Source organism: Podarcis muralis, chromosome 3, assembly GCF_964188315.1.
Source record: "Podarcis muralis chromosome 3, rPodMur119.hap1.1, whole genome shotgun sequence".
NCBI classification, from domain to species: Eukaryota; Metazoa; Chordata; class Lepidosauria; order Squamata; family Lacertidae; genus Podarcis; species Podarcis muralis.
In genome coordinates, this window is record NC_135657.1 from 120,566,191 (window position 1) to 120,587,690 (window position 21,500).

General features: G+C 42.3%; 1 protein-coding gene across 6 annotated transcripts in view; it reads left to right on the plus strand.

Annotated features, from left to right (window-relative positions):
• The window catches only part of RUNX2 (RUNX family transcription factor 2), a 168,101-nt gene that overhangs the window by 102,967 nt on the left and 43,634 nt on the right, over positions 1–21,500 (plus strand). For 3 of the 6 annotated variants that reach the window (XM_028721865.2, XM_028721862.2, XM_028721864.2), the window contains one exon: positions 5,682–10,616. The exons of the other annotated variants lie outside the window; for them this stretch is intronic. In XM_028721865.2, coding sequence (XP_028577698.2) covers positions 5,682–6,163 — 482 coding nt within the window. In that variant the 3' untranslated portion in view covers positions 6,164–10,616. Of the gene's footprint in view, positions 1–5,681; positions 10,617–21,500 lie in introns of those variants that run through there. 6 annotated transcript variants of the gene reach the window in all.

The following is a 21,500-nucleotide window of genomic DNA, read 5'->3' on the forward strand; positions in this document are numbered from 1 at the left end:
CCAGTTTGTGGAGACGGGATAGTATTTGATTGCACTGGCAAATATTACAAGTACAATTTATAACACTGGAAAGCAGGGCAGAAATTGGCAGGACTGTGTGTGTTTTCTTCTAAAATAAAACGAAGTATCCTTCCAGTCCCCAGGGCAGGACAGCCTTCCCGTTATTCTTAACATTTTGCATGAGTACAAGATGTCTGCAGCTCTGAGGAATAAGTTCATAGGCAAAATCTGTTTCTAAACTGCCTTCTAAATCCTAATGTAATTCTGACAAAAATATTATTCAAGAAACTTCTTGCATGTTTTCCTTAGTATTCATATCTCCCAACAAAAAGTAAAAGGAAAAAAAACCTGTCAAAATTGAACTAAAATATATTTCCTATTGCCAGTGCCCTGCAAGTAATTGTACTTTCCCCAGCAGAGTCTCAAGAGTAGAAATATAAAAGTCCCCCCCACCCTGACCAATAGCTGAGAGCAGCTGGAGGAGGAGGAGAGGGCTGAGGGGGAAGAAAGTGCTGTGAGTGGAGGGGGACCCTCTCCTCATCCTCTGGACCCCCTGCGGCACCTGGAGCTGGGAGTGACAAGGGTGGCTGAATGGGATGCAGCCGGGGGAAGGACCATCCACCTGGGTATATATAGAAAAAGCAGGTCTAGAGGGAGAGGCAAGGATGGCGTCTGCCTTTTCCAGGATCTCTTCTCGCTGTGAGACTTTCGTGGCTGAGCTGAGATTTTATTTGTACCCTGGGAGGCTGAGAGGGAAGGTGTGTCGGAAGGAAAATGAATGGGCCTTGATTTATATATATTGGTAACTTTGTTTTAGTGTAACATTTCTATATGTGACTGTATTTTTGTAATATTTCTGTAAGTTGTCTGTTGTGGCTTCAGTTTTTTCGTATACTGCTTAGAGATATCTTTAATATAGTAAGCAGTACAGAAATTAAATTGGGCTTGCCAAATTTACTGTGGTGGGACTATTTCCTCCGCTTACTGGCCCAAGGCAGGGCACATGTACTTAGGGAGAGGTGGCGCTGTGGTCTAAACCACTGAGCCTCTTGGGCTTGCCTGTCAGAAGGTCGGCGGTTCAAATCCGCATGATGGAATGAGCTCCTGTTGCGCTGTCCCAGCTCCTGCCAACCTAGCAGTTTGAAAGCACACCAGTGCAAGTAGATAAACAGGTACTGCTGTGTTGGGAAGGTAAAAATCATTTCCATGTGCTCTGGTTTCCGTCATGGTGTCCTGTTGCACCAGAAAGGGTTTAGTCCTGCTGGCCACATGACCCAGAAGGCCATCTGTGGACAAACGCCGGCTCCCTTGGCCTGAAAGCGAGATGAACCCCATAGTCCGCTTTGACTGGACTTAACCGTCCAGGGGTCCTTTACTTTTTTAGAAATTAAATAATCAAACACTTTTTTATTTTGATTCCAATACCATATAAATTTACATACATAAGTGGTGAATACCCAATAAGATAACGTATGTTGTTGAGTTCTAGTAAAATTAGGTTATCCTTCACTACTTTTTTGTACCAAAAACATGTTATGCACCTAAGGTCTCTGGGGTGGTCTCCATATTGAGATTAAAATAAAAATAGATCTTCAAGCTCATCAGAAGTCTGGAATCATATTACCGATGCTTATTCTATTTCTTTCCCTGGTCCTGAAGTATTACATTGATGGGCATAAGCCGAACAAGAACAGTTTGGTGATGCAAGTTTAAAGTCCTACCACTTCAGAGGCTGGAATATTTTTTTTCTCCTTCCCCCTGTCCTGTCCCAGAGTGTTTTGCTTCTGGTTGAGGGTAAACGTGGCTCGGCAGTCAGCTCTGGAGTAACTCTCAGTAATTTCACAAAAGTGGGAACTGCAACAAAATATTGCAGCGTGCCCTCGCGATCTAAAAGGGGTGCTGCTGTTCAGGGTCTCATGCTCTCTCCTTTTCTAGGTTACTCCATTTTATTTTCTCACCCAGTTTTTTAGCTTTTTCAAATGATTTTCAACATTCATGGCAACTCCTCATTAGGCTGTTTTTGTGAGAGTTTGCCCACAGGTGTAACACACACAGTTCTGGGAAACTGCCTTTCTCATTTATCTAGGTTTTTTGAGTCCACATCCTGCTTTTCTTTCCTCTTGAGTGTCTAGGTCTTAAAGACTTACAGTGCACCTAAAACGAATCAGCTCCCTCCCCAATCAATTAATAATGTACCATTTTTTCAGAATGTCAGAAAAACTGCAAAAGATTAACTTTTATCATTATTACATGGGCAAAACCTGGTTTAAGAAACCATCAAGAAAAGGTGTGAGGGCTTATTTATCCCGTTAACAAAAAATAAGACAAATCTTGGCTATAGTGGTTGAAAGTTTTAAGATTGTCTTGTGATCTCCTTAAAGGGTGGCCTCTGTGTGTTATTCTCAGGAGTTAATCTGTACATAGCATATTACTGTTGGGAATCAACTGAAAATTATGGACCAACATGGCAAAAATAAGTAAGTATTTGTGTAAACAAATGGCTTTACAAATGAAAGCGGACCATACTGCTTTCTGCAGCCTCCCACCCCTATTAAGTTCAGTGAGGCTTAGACTCAGGTAGGTGTGCACTGGATTGCAGCCTCAGTTTTTTCTCACTAATTACTCACCAGCTCAGTGATTAAATGCAGACTAGTACTGGCTGCTTGGTGGATATGGAAAACTGAGGTGGGGGGCATTGCAAATTACTGTATTTTCTCAGTAGAAAGGAAGCCCCATTTATTTCAAATGAGTTGCTTCCAAGTAAAATATTCCTGCTGGGTTGCAGGTGATACTGTGGTCAAAACCACCAGGCCCTTGGGCTTGCTGATTGCCAGGTCAGCATTTTGAATCTGTGCAATGAGGTGAGCTCCTGTTGCTTTGTCCCAGCTCCTGTCAACTTACCAGTGTGAGTAGATAAATAGGTACCGCTGCGGCAGGAAGGTAAATGGGATTTCTGTGCACTCGGGCTTCTGTCATGGTGTTCCATTGCGCCAGAAGTGGTTTAGTCCTGCTGGCCACATGACCCGGAAAGCTAGCTGTGGACAAACGTCGGCTCCCTCAGCCTGAAAGCGGAGTTGAGCACTGCACCCCATAGTCAAAATCGGCTGGAATTAACAGTCCAGGGGTCCTTTACCTTTTTACCATACCAAAGCTAGCCAACTGTGTTTTATGCTATAAAGACAGCACACTTGGGGAGTAAATAAAATAATGTAGAGATGGATAAAAGTACTTAAACAAATATACCCCAGTTCCCTTCTGAGTCCCAGGTGGGGTTGGTCAGCATTCCTTATCCTGATGGCTTAGCAACTGTGGTTACGTGTCTTCTGCAAGAGCAGCTTCTTCATATCTTCCTCCAGTAAGCCTTATAGTGCTGCCTCCGTGTTTTGCTTTCTAACTTTTATAGACTCCTCCTTCATGCAAAACATATGCTCTACCTATGTGCTATAGTTACTGCATAATTTCAACAGACGCAGAAAAGAGAAAATTGTGATTCTTGTTCTGCTTACCTTATTAATTTAACAGTAATGTAAGCAGAAATGGATCACTATTAATCTTTTCACTAACTTTAAATTTCCCAATAAATATTACTTCCTTTTCATAGTATGAGGGAGGAAGCAATGTGCTTTGCTTTTAAAATAACAACTTTGTTTCTGGGTGGTATTGCCTCTGGCAGAAATGAAGGGGAAAGTCCCTTCCCAGCAGAGGGTTTGCCACAGAAGGGATAGAGGAGAGATTAGGACCAGCTACAAGGAGGAAAAACCTAGAATCTTACATCAATTTCAGAACAAGTTGTTTCAAGCCATGGTCAGGCTCTGCATTTTCAGATTCAGACTGGATGATGCCCATTTTCTTATGCCTAAATGCACTGTAGCTAATGACACGACTACGTATATTTTCCATTTTGCCTGTTGAAGTCCTACTTCTTGTCTGCTAAAAGGTTAAGTGCCTTAAAGTATTTGCTGGGCCAAACCAGAATGTCCAGGACGTTATAGAACCAAGCAGCAGCAAACCACCTACAGTAGCTTAGAAGTCAAAGGAGGCGGGACACTTTTCATGTGTGTCACTGGGATCAGCATTTGAGACTCTCCTTTCCTGTCTCATGTGGATCCTGGTGATGTGAAAGAGAATATGGAGAGATATCATTACACATTGAAAGCAGTGTAGGTTTTACATTTGGATTGGCATTTAAAGTCTGATGGCAAAGTTATTTCAGCAGGCATCAGAGTATTATTTTTTTATTACTATTTATATTTAATTATTGTCCCACGATATAGTTCTCTATGTATCCTCTGCTGCCACTCTCAGGGCAATATCTCTTGGTAATGATCTCATGCCACTGTCAAGCAAGGCCGTTGGGAAGAACAGTCACAAAACCCTCAGGTTTTGGTGACTGTTTGCTGTTTGCTGAGGTGAACTGCTTGCTGTTTTCTGCATTAAACAATACCTGTTTATGAACTAGATGTTTCTCCCGCAAGTAGCCAGGTAGCAAAGATGGCTCAAATCTTCAAAAAGTGGGCAGTACTCTGCTATGCCGCTCTTATTTCCCTTTCCCTTGCCTCTACCCACCTAAAGCTCTTCCTTGCCTGTCCAACCCTCCCTTCTCAACCCCTTCCATCAGATGGGAACGTCCATCTTTCAGAGGATGTACCCTATTTCTGGACACCAGAATCTGCAAAGGGAGAGGGCTGTTGCCCTTTTGTCCTGCTTGTAACACTCTTTTGGCCCCTCTTGGTAGTAGGATGTTGAATTACATGTATACAGGTGCAAGAAAGAAGTGGAATCAAAGCCACAAACACAAAAACCCTGATTTGACCACACATTTGCTGCCACAACATGCATTTTGAAGAAAGAAAACGAGTGAGGCAGAATGACAAATGACCCACACAAGGCAAGAAGCAAACATGGTGCAGAGCTGAGATTCGAGCCTCAAACCCTAATCCATACCCCTTAAATTAATTTATCCTCAAATACTAGTTTTCCTCCCAGATCTCAAACCAGTGTAATTTTCTATCCAGATTCTACCAAACTGATTCTCACTATATGGGTTCCATTTCCCCATCTGCATTCCTCACTTGAATGCCCCTGTAACTAATTAACCTTCAATACCCATTTCCCCCACCCCCTGAAGAAAACTTTACTCATGCTCAGTTTCCATCACACAGACAAAACTGTGTTTACCCTCTATAATAAATGCTAAGATATGAGGATGACATGGACTTGTACACCACAGTCTGTTTATAAAAATACTTTGGGGCAGTCCAGGTCTATAGCAGGGGAAGGCTGGGAGTGCCACGGGCAGCAGCGGTAGGTACCAACTCAGTATTTGCAAGATTTCTCATGGATAACTGTTGAGGTTTGTGTGGATTTTGACCAGAAGTGTAGGGGAAGGAAATTTGGAAGGAAATTTACTACATTGATAAATATTAAAAATCTGTCCATGGAGAGCACCTCTATTTGGTCACAGTGGACTCTCATGACCACAGATTGGAAATAAAAGGCGCTAAGTGATCCTTTTAGTGCTTCTATAGAATGATTTGCTATTCTTGTGGGGAACAAGAATAGAAATGGGTTTCTTTCTTTCTTTCTTTTAAAAAAGTTATATCATCACTTTTCAGAGGGAAAACAAAAGAAATTGGATATTTACAGCCTTCTTTCCCCCATGTCTTGTTATAATTTTTTAGGTGCTTCCGAGCTGGGCCCATTTTCAGATCCCAGGCAGTTTGCCAGCCTTTCATCCCTCACTGAGAGCCGCTTCTCCAACCCGCGAATGCACTATCCAGGCACCTTCACTTATGCGCCGCCAGTCACCTCAGGCATGTCATTGGGTATGTCATCCACAACTCATTACCACACCTACTTGCCACCACCTTACCCAGGCTCCTCCCAAAATCAAAGTGGACCATTCCAGACCAGCAGCACTCCCTATCTCTACTACGGCACATCGTCAGGATCATACCAGTTCCCCATGGTGCCAGGAGGAGATCGCTCCCCCTCCAGAATGCTGCCTCCCTGTACCACCACCTCCAACGGCGGCAGCGCCCTCTTAAACCCCAACTTGCCTAACCAGAATGAGGGTGTGGAGGCTGATGGAAGCCACAGCAGTTCCCCCACCGTCTTGAATTCTAGTGGCAGAATGGATGAATCCGTTTGGAGGCCATACTGAAAGTTTATTGCACGGCCTAAAGTCAGTGAGCCAAAAAGAAAGAAAGAAAGAAAGTCAGCTAATTATAAAGTGCCTGTTTTCCCCCCCTTTTCCTTTGAATAGATTCTCTTGATATGTACAACTGTGTAGCTGGGATGTTATAACAGCTTAGTACATGCATACAACGTTAGAATGACCTTCCAGCATCATAGTTCCAATCAATGTAGATCAAAGCACATTTTACTGTCCTCTTGGAAACATTTGTCTGAGTTTTATATATTAAAAAATATTGACTCCAGTGCAGAAAGATGCCCATATCTAGACTCTTGTAAAACATTTTTAAAAATAATAATTAGTGAGTTATTTTGCCAAGAGGGAAGAAATGGACTCCTGCCAATTTTCAAGACAAAGCCCGTGCTTTTTTCTTTTTTGGAACAAACAAAAACAATTCAGGTACAGTTGCAACCATACAATATGCAGGGCCCCTATGCATGCACAGTGCTTATCACTACTTGTGTTTGTGCTCCTATTTATACCGAAATATCTTCTGATTACAGTAGCTCTTCAACCATATTATTAAAGCCTTGCAGCAGATGAAAGAACTTTTAAGATGCACGGCTTATTTTGTACTGAAAGAGCAGCCGACAAGGTACTAAGGCAGCGTTGTTTACTTTGTGCTATTCATTTATGTGATTTTTTTTGGGCCTTAGATCAGTTAACCAAAATATATATATATTGGGGGAGACCCCCTAAAATAAAATGAAATCTAATTTCTTATGCAAGAAGCAAAAGATAATGGCAATATATCTTACTCAAACCAAAACAGTTTAGGTAGTATGTGTGTCTGGCTATCTTGTTTTATTTTATTAAGTTATAAATATGTAAAAATTGAGGTTATTTGCAAAAAAATGAATTGTCATATAATTTTAAAGAAATATTTATAATTATTTAATGATATTTGATCCCTTTAAAGTTTTCTTAATGTAATGATATGATGACTTAGGTCTCTAAAAATGTTTGTTTTTTAAAAAATACTGACAGACTTTTAGCGGTACAAAATCTCAAGGCTATGCCTGAACTCTGAAAGGCAGTTCCAATATAAACCAGCTGCAATGTGATTTTTTTATATATATAAAAAAATGCTTCCATCTCAAAGAAACTTTGATATAGGACATTGTTTTAATTTATGAAGGAAATACTGTTTTAAATGTTATTGGTTATTTGGTTGCCTTTTGCCTTTTTAATCTGTCAGAAATGAACTGGAAAGAGAAGCAGAATGCGTGAAAAGCATTTCTCAAAATTGAATGGGTGGGTGACCAAAGTCCTATGCGCCGTGTGTGGTGCTCTCATGTGCAAGGTCTTTGTCTCCACTCTCCCTGCTGCAGCCCTTCCCCAAGGCTGGGGGTTGTTTTGTGAGGGCTGCTGCCAGATGTCTCACTCCTGTACTCCGTGCTTAGATCCCAGGCAACGCATTCTGGATAAAATCCCAAATGAAATGCCAGCAAAATTAATGACCAATCTTATGGGTCTTATCTAGTATCAAATACTAGTTATGATGCATATACTGTATATCAATTGATATTTTAACCATCAGGTTACAAAAGAATAAGCACAAATGAACCACTGCAAAGCAGATCTAAATTCAGCAGGACCAGCTTGCATCAATATTTGATTGTTCAAACGTGAATATGGATAATGAAAGTCCTCTTAAGGCCATGTTCCCATTTACACCTGGGACTCACCATCCATCCATCCATCCATCCATCCATCACTTCCAAACTCTTTTTTTGCCAGAATGACAAGCAGTATTAGCTACTTGACAAGTGCCTGAGATCCAACACATTCTGAAGTGTTTGGAGAATTCTTATTTAAACTTCAGAGGACAGTAAGCTCATTGGCACCTTGATTGGGACTCGATTCCAGAAACTGATTTATGCACATGCTTAATTGAAGCAGGATGTGGGACTGTGGAGGAAGCAGAGCCATTTGCGGCTTGACTCCTTTAAAAGGAAGTGCCAGCTTTCCAGAATGCATTGTCTCTCTAGCCTTTTCCATGTTCTCATTTGCACTGCTTTTAGCCTCAACTGCATTCAGCAAACATAATTTTCTCTGGACTGCAGTGCTGCTGAAACTAATGAGAAGTATGGGCTACGTTTTGGCCAACCCAACAATAAGAAATGGTGAAATACTTATGCAAGGTCGTAATATAATTGGACAGTACCAGACTCATCATCTGCTGATTGCTAAGGCAGCCCATTAGAGAGACTCCACATTCCCCTGGATTATTCCTGAAAATTTGGTATGAATCATTTGCTCTTTAGAAAAAAGTAAAACTTACCTTCTAAAGGTTATATATCAAGTACCCTTTTTGTCAGTTAGAGACACTTTCCTGATGTGTACTTTTCCTTCAAAGACGGGAGCTATTATTGATCCTATTTATTATTTGTGGTAGCTTGAAGCATACCCTTGTCAATTTATTTGTATCTGTAAGATAAGTTTGTTCATTTCAGCAGCACTTAAAAGAGCCAGTGTCTGGTTACACATTTCAAGTTTTGTGGGTTTCTGGTTGTCATTTATTAAACCAGAAAAAGAAAAGAAAATGAACTTCCAGTGCAAAAGCTGTTGTATATTTAATAAAGGTACTATATTTGTACATTATTTTTATTGCTGAAAGGGGGCTTTTTTAAAGATTTACTATATGCATCTTAAGTAATTTTGTAGGGATATTTTTGTGTTGTTACAGGGGCTGCAGGCAGCAACCCAAAGACATTTTAAAAGCAAGAAAGCAAGAAAGGTGTTCTTGTACAATTAAAATACTGATTTATATTCCTGGATTTAATCCAGCACAGATCATTTTCCTGCTTTGTTCTGTACCTACAGTAATATTTCTGTATCATCACGTTTTAAAACTGGATCATTTGGGATTGAAACTCCAAGTCACTCAGGTGTGCAGTTATGTTTGTCCCAAAATATGCCCATTTCACACCCTGTGATTATGACTGCACAGAAAAAAACGGTTCATTTTACAAGTCTGAATTAATTATAATTGAAGGGGTGGCAGCAGAAAATATTCACAAGCACCTTTGATAAGCACAAGGCCCTTCTCTGTGGTCTCTCACATTTTAATTTAGTATGCTTCTCTTTTTTTAGACCTAAGCTCTCAGCAGGGAGCTTCGTATTCAGTCTCGGATGGTACCTGATTCCTTGATGACACAATATAAATGAGAAAACAAATAAATAAGTTCAAAATGATCTTTGCTCCTAACTCTGCATTTGTTTTGAACTGGCAATTATTCATGTATATCACACATTTTAATATCTCACCCCCCCACCCCCCAAAACCCCTCCTGCAAATTGCATTCTCTTGTGATTCAGGATGGGAATGTGTGACGATTCATAACATGGGATCCTTTGGGCTGTGTTTAGTATCTCAAGGATGGGAGTTACTTCTTTGAGAAGTGGAAATGCTGGTCCAGTTTGTGGAGTCCATTGTATTAAACTGCTTGTGCAGAGCTTTTTCAAAGAGCATACCAAAGATAAATAAAGAATTTAATTCCAAACTCCTTCCTTAGATGAGGCTGATCGAAGGGTTGGGATTAGATCTCATAATCTCCATTGAGTGAAGTTGGAGTTACTTCAGTGTAAGTGTGTGTCGGATTGCAACCAAAGTTCCTTGGGCACCAGCACCTTAGAGCCCTTAGAAATGGTGCAGGTGCCCCATTTATTTCTGCCCTGCCCAGAGCATGGATTTCCTGGTCCTCCTCGCCCGCTCTGCCTCCCCACGCTTTGTTCCAGAGGGGAATCTTTTGCACTGTCTAGTTTACCGGAATACTGCTCCATCTTTTTGTTGGGGCCTGCCATTTGAGTCCTGGTGAAGTAATTGATCAGGAATCACAGAAAAGCCATGAACAAAAGCAATAATTTAAACCTATACAAGTAATGAGGAAAGATAAAAGAAAACCAAGTTTTCTAATATCTTAAAAGTCTGAGATACATTTCATTTCAGCATGTTCTACCTGACATTTTGCCTGTTTACATTTAATTACTTGCTTTATTTTTGTTGCAATTCTTTTAAACAAAACAGCCAGAGACCATATCTTTACGGTAATTTTTGTTTCATAGGTACACTAAGCAACATTCCACATTATTTTTACTTAAATATGTTTTACCAGTCTTGAATTTCTGCTGGAACAAAATGATATTTGTAGCATTTCCTGTAAATACAAGCTTTAATTTCTTTCATTTTTTTCTCCAATTGCTGTTGCCCAAGATTTGCTTTTTATGCACATATTGTACAAACACATTCTTCTTTGTGCTGCAGACAGCGATTGTGGAAGGGTTTACTTTATCTTCAAAGGGATTATTTGTATTGTATGTTGCAACTGTAAATTGAATTTGTTTGGCATTCTCTCATGATTGTAATATTAATTTTGAGGTTTGAATCTCATTTTCAATAAAATGGCTTTTTTGTTAATGTTGTTCCCTGCTTCTTTGTCTTCTGCCACATCTCCATAATTATCTAGTTTATATTTGTAAATAGACTTGGAGCTGACTGGAGCCAGTGTGCTCTGAAATGTCATACCATGCTTTGGCTGAGAGTGCCTTCTGCTTTTGAAGGATAGAAGCTACTATTTTAAAATAGGATTGCCAAAATTTTAACCACAGTTGCATGAAACCCCTACTAATCCCGATGCATGGTGCACATCTCATGAAGTTTCAAGGGCCCAAACTGCTGTCCAGATATTGGGTGCTTGCTTATATAAAAGGAAGGAATTAGAATTAGACTGGAGAGGCAATCCTTCTGAATCATTCTGTGCTTAAAAGGAATAAGGGGGAAGTAACAATCCTACAGCTGAGGGTAGCAACCTTTTCCCCCCTTAAAGCAACATTCAGTTCCTTAGGTTACAATCTTAAATCAGGAATATAGTTCAGCTGATGGACCTTTTTCTCTGTAAATGTGCATGGAACCAGGTTATAGTACAAAGAGAAAGCTAATTTCGTCCTTGTGAAAGTACAAGGCAAAGCAAAAAACACTATTTTAAGGACATTTCCTTTAAAAGGTGGAAATGGTTTCAAAATCATGAGATTTTAATAAAAGCATAAACAAAGTTATTGTTGTTTTGACTACTTTTACTCAGATTCTATGAGGCTAACAGGTCTTTAAGGGGAAAAGTAGCCTCCAGTTTTGTAGTGCAAGCTTACATATGTCTACCCAGATGCATAGGAGCCAACAAGGTCCCTTTGGCCCCCCAATAAAATTGATGGGCAGTCAAACGGTATGCTATGTCATGAGATCGATTCTGTGGGGCAGAGCTTACCTGCCCCCCCCCATTCAGGTTGGCAACCCTGCACAGCTGTTCAGTGGGACTTGCAGCCTTTGCCTGCTGGTGCCATCATTCTTAATCTGGCCTTGGTCGTGGTGGTTGTTTTTAGAGAGAGGCCGGACGCTGATGCAGGCATGAGCTTTGTTTACTTTTTCATTTCCGCAGTGGTCAGGAATAAAAACAGAAAACAAACTTCTACTGTCCTTGGTTTGCTTGATTTCATCATACTGTAGCAAACGAATGTTAACTACACATTTTCGTTGTCTGAGATCTGAATAAAGGGCATAATAATGCAAGTAAAACGAAATTCTCGCCCCTTGGGTTTGCTGAGGGGAAGCCAGTGGGAGACCTGAATGCAGGCCAGTCTTGGGAATCCTGGCGGCTGCAAAGGGTCTGTGTCCTTTTACTGCCAATGATGGTGTTCTCCCAACAGAGCAGGATGTTCTCTCTTTATAATAATAGCCAGACCAGATGCTAAACACTTCACTGCTAAACCCTGGATAAGTGAGAAAGGGGAACAGCTGACTTCAGTTAAGATGAACACCAAGAGAATAAGCCAGAAAGTATGAGAAATCTCCAGAGGCCTGTGCTTTATAAACCCCTGTTTGGCAGCGAGATCAGAGCATCAAGACGCAAAACCTAGCGCACGGCATTGCTGCTCCTATCCCGGCTTGAACTAGTTGCTGAGTGGAGACCTCGGCTTTCTGAGTGTCCCTGCCCCCATCCATCCCCCACATAGTCCACACAGTTCTTAGCCTCATGATTTTCCTTTATGTTTTCTGCCCTTGACGCCTAGGTTTTGTGAATCTGTATGCTTTTTTTTAAAGCATCACTTCACAAGTCACATGCTGACTGTACAAACATTAAAGCCCACAAGAGCCAAAGAACTCTGAGCAAAACATTAGCAGCCCTGGCACATTTCACAAAGGCTTGCACAAGAGCTTCCAGAAGAATTCACAAAGCCTTACACAACAGGTACATTACTGAGCAGCATTCATTTTTCCACTTGTGTGAGAGGCGATGGAAGAGCTTGCACAAGTGGAAAAACAAGTTAGTGTTTGGCGTAAAACCACATTTCATGAGCAGAAGACACCTTCTGCATGCGGAAAAGCCCTTTGGATCTGACCCAGCTCTTCTTAAAATAGCTTTTACCTTTTCTCTCCGCTTCTTTGGTTTGCCTTCTGTTTTGAGTGAAATCAAACTTCTAAAATTGGGGAGGGGGGTATTATGGAGGGTAGAATTTCAGCAGAGGAGTGTTGTTTTTTCTTGGCTCTACTGCAGACTGGTGTAAATGCACTATTTGCATCAGAGTGCAAGTTAGTGGCTGACAGTAACAATGTGAGATCAGGTTAGCTTAAAAATAAACATTTTAATATATCATCCTTGAAAATAAGTGGCTATAAAAAATTTGAATGCAGAGGTTTCTGTTTCTTTAGAACATTATTTCCAATAATTTATTAATGACCTGTAAGATATTGTTTTTAAAGCCTTCCAAGTCTTGAATGACTGCTGCTCTCCATTTTTTCTAAAAACATTTTGTTGAGATGGCCAGATCACCCCCAATTCCTCTCCATCTGGTTTGTTGTATTTCCCTTGACAAGGCCACCTTACCTCCCGCTTCCTCACAACTGGAAGAGGCAGTAGATCCTCCCCTGGGGAGGGGAAGAGAAGCAGAAACCAACCACGTGTTAGAAGATACCATTGGCAGATAACAACAACAGTCTTTCCTGGCAATATGCAACTGACGGTCCGTGTTTCCAGCTCTTAGGTGAACATACCTAGCGATTAATCTTCACAGAAATTCTGTAGCTGAGATTTATGGGTCCTTCAGTAGACAAATGGATGTGGAGATGATTCCTCAAAGAAGAAGGGGGAGAGGAAGGAAGGGGAACACCATTAGGGGAGTGGGCTCCCAATATTAGAGGTAGTGGGCTTCTTCATTCCCCCCCCCCTTCCTTCATTATATAGTTTAGAAGCCACAGGCTCTGCTAGTGGCACTGAGTGGAGCTGAGGCACCTGCCCTCCTACTTTCATGGAGACACTGGTGTCATTCTGCTATTGTGGACATAATAGCAGAATGCTAACGCTGTTCCCAGAGTACCTCTGGCAAGGCACGGTAGCAGCAGGAGCAGCAGGAAAAGTTGTGTTTCAGTTGCTGTGCCACAGAAGCTACTGGCAGAACTGAAGTTCAGTCCCTGGAGGTGCTGCTGGCGAGGTGCTCATCTACTCAGATTAGAGGTGTTCATTTTGCTTTAGACTACACTGCACATACTCTGCAGGAACAAGTTTGCAGTGTCTGGTCAGGATGTTGGACAGACAGGTGTTCCTGTTCCAGAGAAATACTCGTTTGTGGCATGAAACAGGGTGGGGGTGGAGGTGGGAAATGCCCAAACCTCTCCTTAAATGGCATTCCTGGTGATAGGATGTTGATTATTATGGCATTACATGCAATAGCAATTCATTTTGTGGCAACTCAGTGGATAGATCTTGCTTGCGTGTCACATCTGACTGACACCTGAGCATTCCTACAAGTGACATTTGGCTTATTTTGCCTAGTTCTGAAGCACGTAGCTTTTAAAAATGAGCCAGCTTGTTTTGTTAGCACATTTCTGTGGGGCATGCACAAGAACTGCAGGCACCCTGGTCTTGCATGGTTCATGTCCATGTCCATGAGACGGGCACATGTCTTCTCAGGGGACTGTGCCCTCTGCTTGTAGCCTTATAGCCAGTGTCAAAATCCCATAGAAATTGCCCGTTTTTATTTGTATGTTTCCCTCAATAGGAGGTAGGAGTGCCATCTAGGGAGGGCTGAGGGACCAAGCCCGCCAAAAAAAGTTTCAAGGCGGGGTCTAGGCCCCCTCAGAATTCTGCAGTCACTGTGCTTCACCTCACTTGCACATGCCATGCAGCGTGCATGCGACACGTCAGCACATTGTGTAGTGAACCCGGCTGATGTCAACATGTGACGTGGCTTCCTGACTTCCATCGCACACATCAGGCGTCAGGGGAAGCGGCTCCCTTGATAGGAGGGAACTGCTTGGAGGTTTATTACAATCAAGTGATACATGAAGTTTGTTAAGCAAAAGAAAAGTGCTTCTTTGGTTTGTGTTTGAGAGAGAAAGAAGTGAGAGACATGGGTCAGAAAGATGCCATGAGGGGAAAAACCCAGTCCCCATGCGGGAGATCTTCTTATGGATCTCCCAGTGCTTGGCCCTTCTTTCCCTTAGAGTAGGGGTCTTAGCTAAGGAGTATCTAAGAGACACTGAAGTGTCGGTGGGTTCTCATGAGGCAAGACGCAGTGATAACAGCAAGAACCTTTATTGAACTAACAGAACTGGACAACAGGCAAAGCAACTGCTTATATACATTTCTGAAGGCCTGGGCCACTCCCACCCCCCATGTGATTGGCTGTCTAAACTTCCAAGCTGCAAATCATGACTCATACTTTAAGGGCCAATGGCAGAGGCCCAAATCCTGAAATGTTCTGTGATTGGATATCAGAGCACAGGAGCTCAGAATCCTTAGTCCAGACTCAAGCTCAGGCAAACACAGACCACTGAATACACAACAGACACCGTTTTTGAATCTTGGAGGTAGTTACAGATATAAACATTCTCCTGAATATAAATTACCATTAATGTTCACAAAACACAGTAGGTGTACTTATTTTTTTGCCAGGACATTTCTTAAGGTGCCTTTCAGTCAAAATTTGAACATCTACATATGTTTCCAATTATTAGGACATTTTACAAGATTAGTTAACAGGGTATATTCAGTTTTTAAGGCAATATATTTCTCTATGAAAGAGATTTTTTTACAGGATATCCCAGTTAAGCCTTGCACTTTGCTGATTGTGGGCTCCTGGCCAGGGATAGATCACCAACTTATCAAATAACATAAAATACCAACTTCAAACACAGTGACAGGGTGCAAGAATCTGTCTCAATAGTTCAAACTGTGAAAAAGTACCAAACAGTCCGGCATCTCTGAACTGAAAATGTTCTCATCCACAGGAACTTTAAAGGGAAATTTTTTACCTTGAGGTAGCTGCCTTTTTCTGTGAGCTAAATCAGGATATCATTTTATTTTTTACACCTTTCATATGTCATGGAACCCAATGCAGGCAGTTGCCTAGCCCAAGACAGGCCCAACCCAGTCTGGCTGAGTTTTGGCAAGTGGTGTCCTCCTGGTGCCTTCAGGACAATCTGGCATTTATTTATTTTTTAGAATCATTTTAATTGATTTTTCAATAAGAAACATCCAGTTAATATATCCAATCATAATACTTCAATTAAAACTAAAATAAAAAAGACCAGATTATAATCCAAATTATATTTATTAATTTTTCGGAGCTCCCCACGGGAAAAAAAAGAACAATCTGGCCTTTGTGCATGCAGAACACGTGGTCTCTGGAGGACACATTGCTCTATCCAATTTTGGGCATACACATGTGATGTTTTGACATAGCCTTATGCATAAAAAGGTAAACAAATGTGTTTGCAAATATATCCATTATGTAAAGGTAAAAGGACCCCTGACCATTAGGTCCAGTCATGACCGACTCTGGGGTTGCAGTGCTCATCTCTCTTTATTGGCCGAGGGAGCCGGCGTACAGCTTCCGGGTCATGTGGCCAGCAGGACTAAGCCACTTCTGGCAAACCAGAGCAGCGCACAGAAACACCGTTTCCCTTCCCGCCGGAGCGGTACCTATTTATCTACTTGCACTTTGACGTGCTTTCAAACTGCTAGGTGGGCAGGAGCAGGGACTGAGCAACAGGAGCTCACCCCGTCAAGGGGATTCGAACCACCGACCTTCTGATCGGCAAGTCCTAGGCTCTGTGGTTTAACCCACAGCGCCACCCATGTCCCTCTATCCATTATGTAAGTACATGCATATCATGCAGCCATAAGTCCTCATTGAAATATTGATTGTTGTTAATTGGTTTCACTCAGTATATCCTCACAATTCCAAGTCAGCTGTCCAAGACTGTAATCTAAGAATTGCATTTGGTTGTTAAATAGCAACTGACTACACTACAGATTTTGATAACAAATGAGTCTTTCTTAGTGAAATATGTGACCTCCGGCTACTTTTCGGAGATAAGGGGAATGGGATGGAGTTCTGGGAATGAGACCCAGTGTTTTTCAAAAATAAGATGGCATACTAGAAGCAAGCTCCTTTTAGGTGAAAACAGGTCAGAAGAAGAAGAAGAAATGTTTGGATTTGATATCCCGCTTTATCACTACCTGAAGGAATCTCCAAGCGGCTCACATTCTCCTTTCCCTTCCTCCCCCACAACAAACACTCTGTGAGGTGAGTGGGGCTGAGAGACTTCATAGAAGTGTAACTAGCCCAAGGTCACCCAGCAGCTGCATGTGGAGGAGCGGAGACGCGAACCCGGTTCCCCAGATTACGAGACTACCGCTCTGAACCACTACACCACACTGGCTCCCAGCAATGATTATTGCAAAATGACAAAGCTAGCTGAACTGTCTGTAAATTTCAACCTTGTGTAAATGCAACAATGATTTGATAAAACATAATTATCATGCCGTGAAATGCATTAATTGCTTCTCTAAGCATTTTGAAAGACATGAATGCCTATAAACTCTTGCCTATCTACAAACACCTGGGAAAAGGCTTTAAGCTGAGAAAGCTCCTGGCAAACAGCTACTTTTCCCCAAGGACACTTTCACATGTATATTTCCCAGCACAGTTGCCTCTACAGTTGCTTCCATGCCGATACACGCAAAGACTTCTGCCAAGGTGGTTCAGCTTCATGGTTTGCTTACAAACCACGCAAGTGACACCTTATGAGAGGTCCTAACTTGAGACACCCATCATTTTGCATGGTTTGTTAGCATACCAGCAGGAAGCCAAACTCGGCTTAAAGCTGAATGGAGGCAGTTGCAACAATGCCAGGAAAGGTACATGTAAAGGAAGGAAGGGGTGTCTAAGTTTAGAGTGTCTGTAGTGACAGCACACCTCCCCCCCCCCGCAAAAAACGCCACTTTGTGCAAATGAAAATGTCACTGGTTGCATTTGGTCTAGTTCAGGGGTCCTCAAACTAAGGTCCGCGGGCTGGATAAGGCCCGAGGGACTCGTTTATCCAGCCCGCGGCGACCCCCGCCACCTGCTGCCACTGCCCGCTCTTACCGGCGCTGTGCGGCTGCCCAATTCCGGGTTGGAGGAGCACTGGAAATAGCATTATTTGTGCATGCACAAGCGTTATTTCCGGTGCACATCCGGGTTGGAGGAGGCCTGTGCACATGTGCACAAGCTATTTCCGGTGCTCCTCTGACCTGGACGTGCACCGGAAATAGCGTGTGCGCACATGTATGGGCACACGCTCCTCCGCGCGATCGGTGCTGGAGACACCGGCCCAAGGTCTGCTGACCCCTGGTCTAGTTTCTCACCTCCCCACCTCTGCAATGATGTCTGTGCAAAGACATAAACTGAGAGAGCATCTCCTCATCCAATGCCATTGAAACGTCCACCTGGGAGCATCTTCTTACACTAGGGAATTACTCTCTTGGGAAAGGGTGGTGGACTTTTGATTCCAACAAGATTATTAGAATTTATCATCCAAATCAGAGATGGTAACGCCCCCTTTGTGGCTCCTACCCCTGCCACGTATCTGTAAATGCTGGCCCTGCTTCATACGAGTGTAAACATTAAAGAGTGTAATGCAGCGCAAAGGCTTCCCAGGCAGCACACAGTAAAAAGCTCCTTTTTCTTCTTTTCTTCTGCGCATTAAGCAGCATTTGCCATCAATAAAATCCAATTCAATCCATGTGAGAAGCATTACAGTCCCAGTATGCTTATTGAGTGATGATACCTGAACAGCTGAGATTCAGTGGAAGGAAAGTGTACAAAGTGAGGCATCATAAATTACGCAAATTATTAAAAGCCAAGCTGTAGAGACAGGCTTATTGAATGCAGAGATTTCTTGTTCTAAAGTAGAAATAAGAGGAATAAAAACAGATCAAGTATTTCAGATTAAACTGAAAGGGGATGTGAACTAATAGAATTTATATAGCCCATTTCATGTGTTGCGAAGGCTTCACGTACAAGTATTGTTTAGGCTCTGCTCTATTTGTAGGTGCAACAGCAGTCATGTGAAGGAGAGCAGGGATGTGCAGAAATGTGCCACCAAGCCCTGCTCCCCCAGGCACACCTGCCAGCCCTCCATGAGTTGGGTGATGGAGCATGATCCCCGCACAACTTATAACCCTGGTTCGGTAGATGCAAACATTTGCCCCCAATGCATGCAGGACTGGAAAGAAAGACCACCGTGAGCTGCCAGAGGGGGCTGAGCTCAGCAGGGGCTTCTGCCATGCGGTTATTGTCACGTATGCAGGCAGGGCTGCAGGTATCCCTGCTTCTCTGTTCAGTATTTCAATATCCCTTACATAATTATCCTCCTTATTTCAGAGGGGTGTCCTGAGAGTGAGTGGCTCCACTGGGACTACTTTGTAAGTCTGTGGGTTCCTGGCTCACAGATTTCATTCTTAACTGCTACTTTGTGGATTAATTACTGGTAAGTTTGGGACTCACTGAATAATTATATAATAGAGAAAATGCCATTCGTCTAGTCTCGTTTTGCTTAAGACCCATTCAACAGCTCTAGAGTTTTGCAATCTGAAAAGTATCACCATTGCTGAAAGCACTTCTTGAGAATGTCAAGGAAGTGTTCATCACCCGCAAGACATTATGCCCACAATCCAGCACAGTAATAAGCATGTTTCACCGCACTGCTTAACTGTGTTGGATAGAGACAAACATCTGTGTTAGATTGTAGTTTCAGTCATCAACCAAGTGAACCAACCAAATGAGACATTAAATCAATGTATGAAAAAAGCACACCAGTGAATGAAACTGAAATTCTGCCAGGCTGCATCTTTGCATTTGCTTAAATAGGAACTGGATGTATATATATCCCAGTAGTGATGTATGGAAGTGAGAGCTGGACCATCAAGAAGGCTGATTGCCGAAGAAGTGATGCTTTTGAATCATGCTGCTGGAGGAGACTCTTGAGAGTCCCATGGACTGCAATAAGATCCAACCTATCCATTCTTCAGGAAATCAGCCCTGAGTGCTCACTGGAAGGACAGATCCTGAAGCTGAGGCTCCAATACTTTGGCCACCTCATGAGAAGAGAAGACTCCCTGGAAAAGACCCTGTTGTTGGGAAAGATGGAGGGCCCAAGGAGAAGGGGACGACAGAGGACGAGATGGTGGGACAGTGTTCTCGAAGCTACAAACATGAGTCTGACCAAACTGCGGGAGGCAGTGGAAGACAGGAGTGCCTGGCCTGCTCTGGTCCATGGGGTCACGAAGAGTCGGACACGACTAAACGACTAAACAACAGCAACAACCTCACCCCTATTCAAGTCTATGGAAAGGATTTTAAAGTTCTGTCTCAGAGGGAGACGCCTACACACATCTGTCTATCTGTGTCTGTGGTGGAATCTACATACATATAAAAACACACTGTGAAAATGCTTTTTAAAAGAAAGCTTTGAAAAATACATTTAATTTTGCATAGCTCACTGTCGCCGTCACACAATGCTATTGTGAACCACACACAATGCTATTGTGAACAGAGTTTTGCTTATGGAAAGAGTTTTCCACCAGTGGAAAGACAGGTTGGCATTTCCAATGGTTTACTTTTCCCCTGTGGCCTCTTGCACCTCTCTGCCCTGGATTTGCCCTGGGGGTTGGGGGACCATCTAGAGAAGCTTGTGAAGTGGTGCAGAGAACTGGGGGGGGGGGGGGATCAGTGAACATTGCCTCCCCGTCTTTCATGAATGCTTGCTAAGTTAGCTATAATTTGGTAAATTACCAGTATTTTCTTCAGAGCCTACTGTAGAACACACAAGATGCACTTTTGAAAAGGGTCAGAAGACACGGAAAATTTTGCAAGGAGCAAAGGAATAAGGAAATGGGTGCTGTAGTTGAGATTCCTGCATTGCAGGGGGTTAACTACATGATTCTCTGGGCCCCTGCCCCCAATTCTACAATTCTATCATTCTATGAAACAGTGTGGAATATGGGCAGATGTAAACGGATAGCACTGTAAAAGGAATGTGTTCACATAGAACAGGCAAAAGGGAGGAAATAGTCTTCCAGGAGTATTTTGTGTTGTATTTTTGTGTTGACTGAAATCACAAAATGGAGTCTGAAAGTGGATCTCTAATTGACAGTGCCACCAGCTTAATAAAAGAGATCTGACCATAACTATAGTTACTACTCTCTTTCACCTGCTTATGCAATAAAGATAGTGAATCCAGCAAATGACCTCTTTACTTTCATACCATGTAAAGAATTCTTAAATTATGTAGCTTCCTCACAGACATGCCATCTGCTCTGCAAAAGACCTCCCTCGGCATTTATTCTATTTAAACAACAACAACAAACCTGAACATCACTTATGCTGTTCTCATGCAACACATTGATTCTCCATTTGCTAGGAACTGACTTTACCCCTACAACTGAACAGAATTTACTTGATATTTCACTCCTCTTTTACTAACCATAGTGTACAGAGAATTTATGAATATACAGAGTTATTTACAAAAGGAATGCACTGATTTCAATGGAGTGTTGTCATGTAAATTGCACAGAATAAGTGGTATAAGTGGTAGTCTGTGTTAATTAAAATGTAATTTTCAGTTCAAATGCTTCTTTAAATATGAGCACAGACCTATTCATGTGTACTCAGAAAAAGAGCCACTTTATTCAAAATGATTTACTTTGTTCTATGCATAGAACAGGAGCGAGAGCTTTGCCATAATATGTTCTCCAAGCAATCCCAAGCAACAAAGCAAGCATATTTTCCTGGAGAAGAAGGATTTTACTATGTTGTGTGGCCAAAGTGAGCCAGGAGGAGGCATGCGAAGAGGACCAGGATCTGAGGGACTCCGGAGAGGGCCTTCTCTGGGGAAGTGCCTGCCTGGGGAAGCCTGCCTTGCTTTTCTCTGATGCTTGTCTGCCCTCCCATGAGGATCTTCTTGTTTTTCACGGGTGTCTAC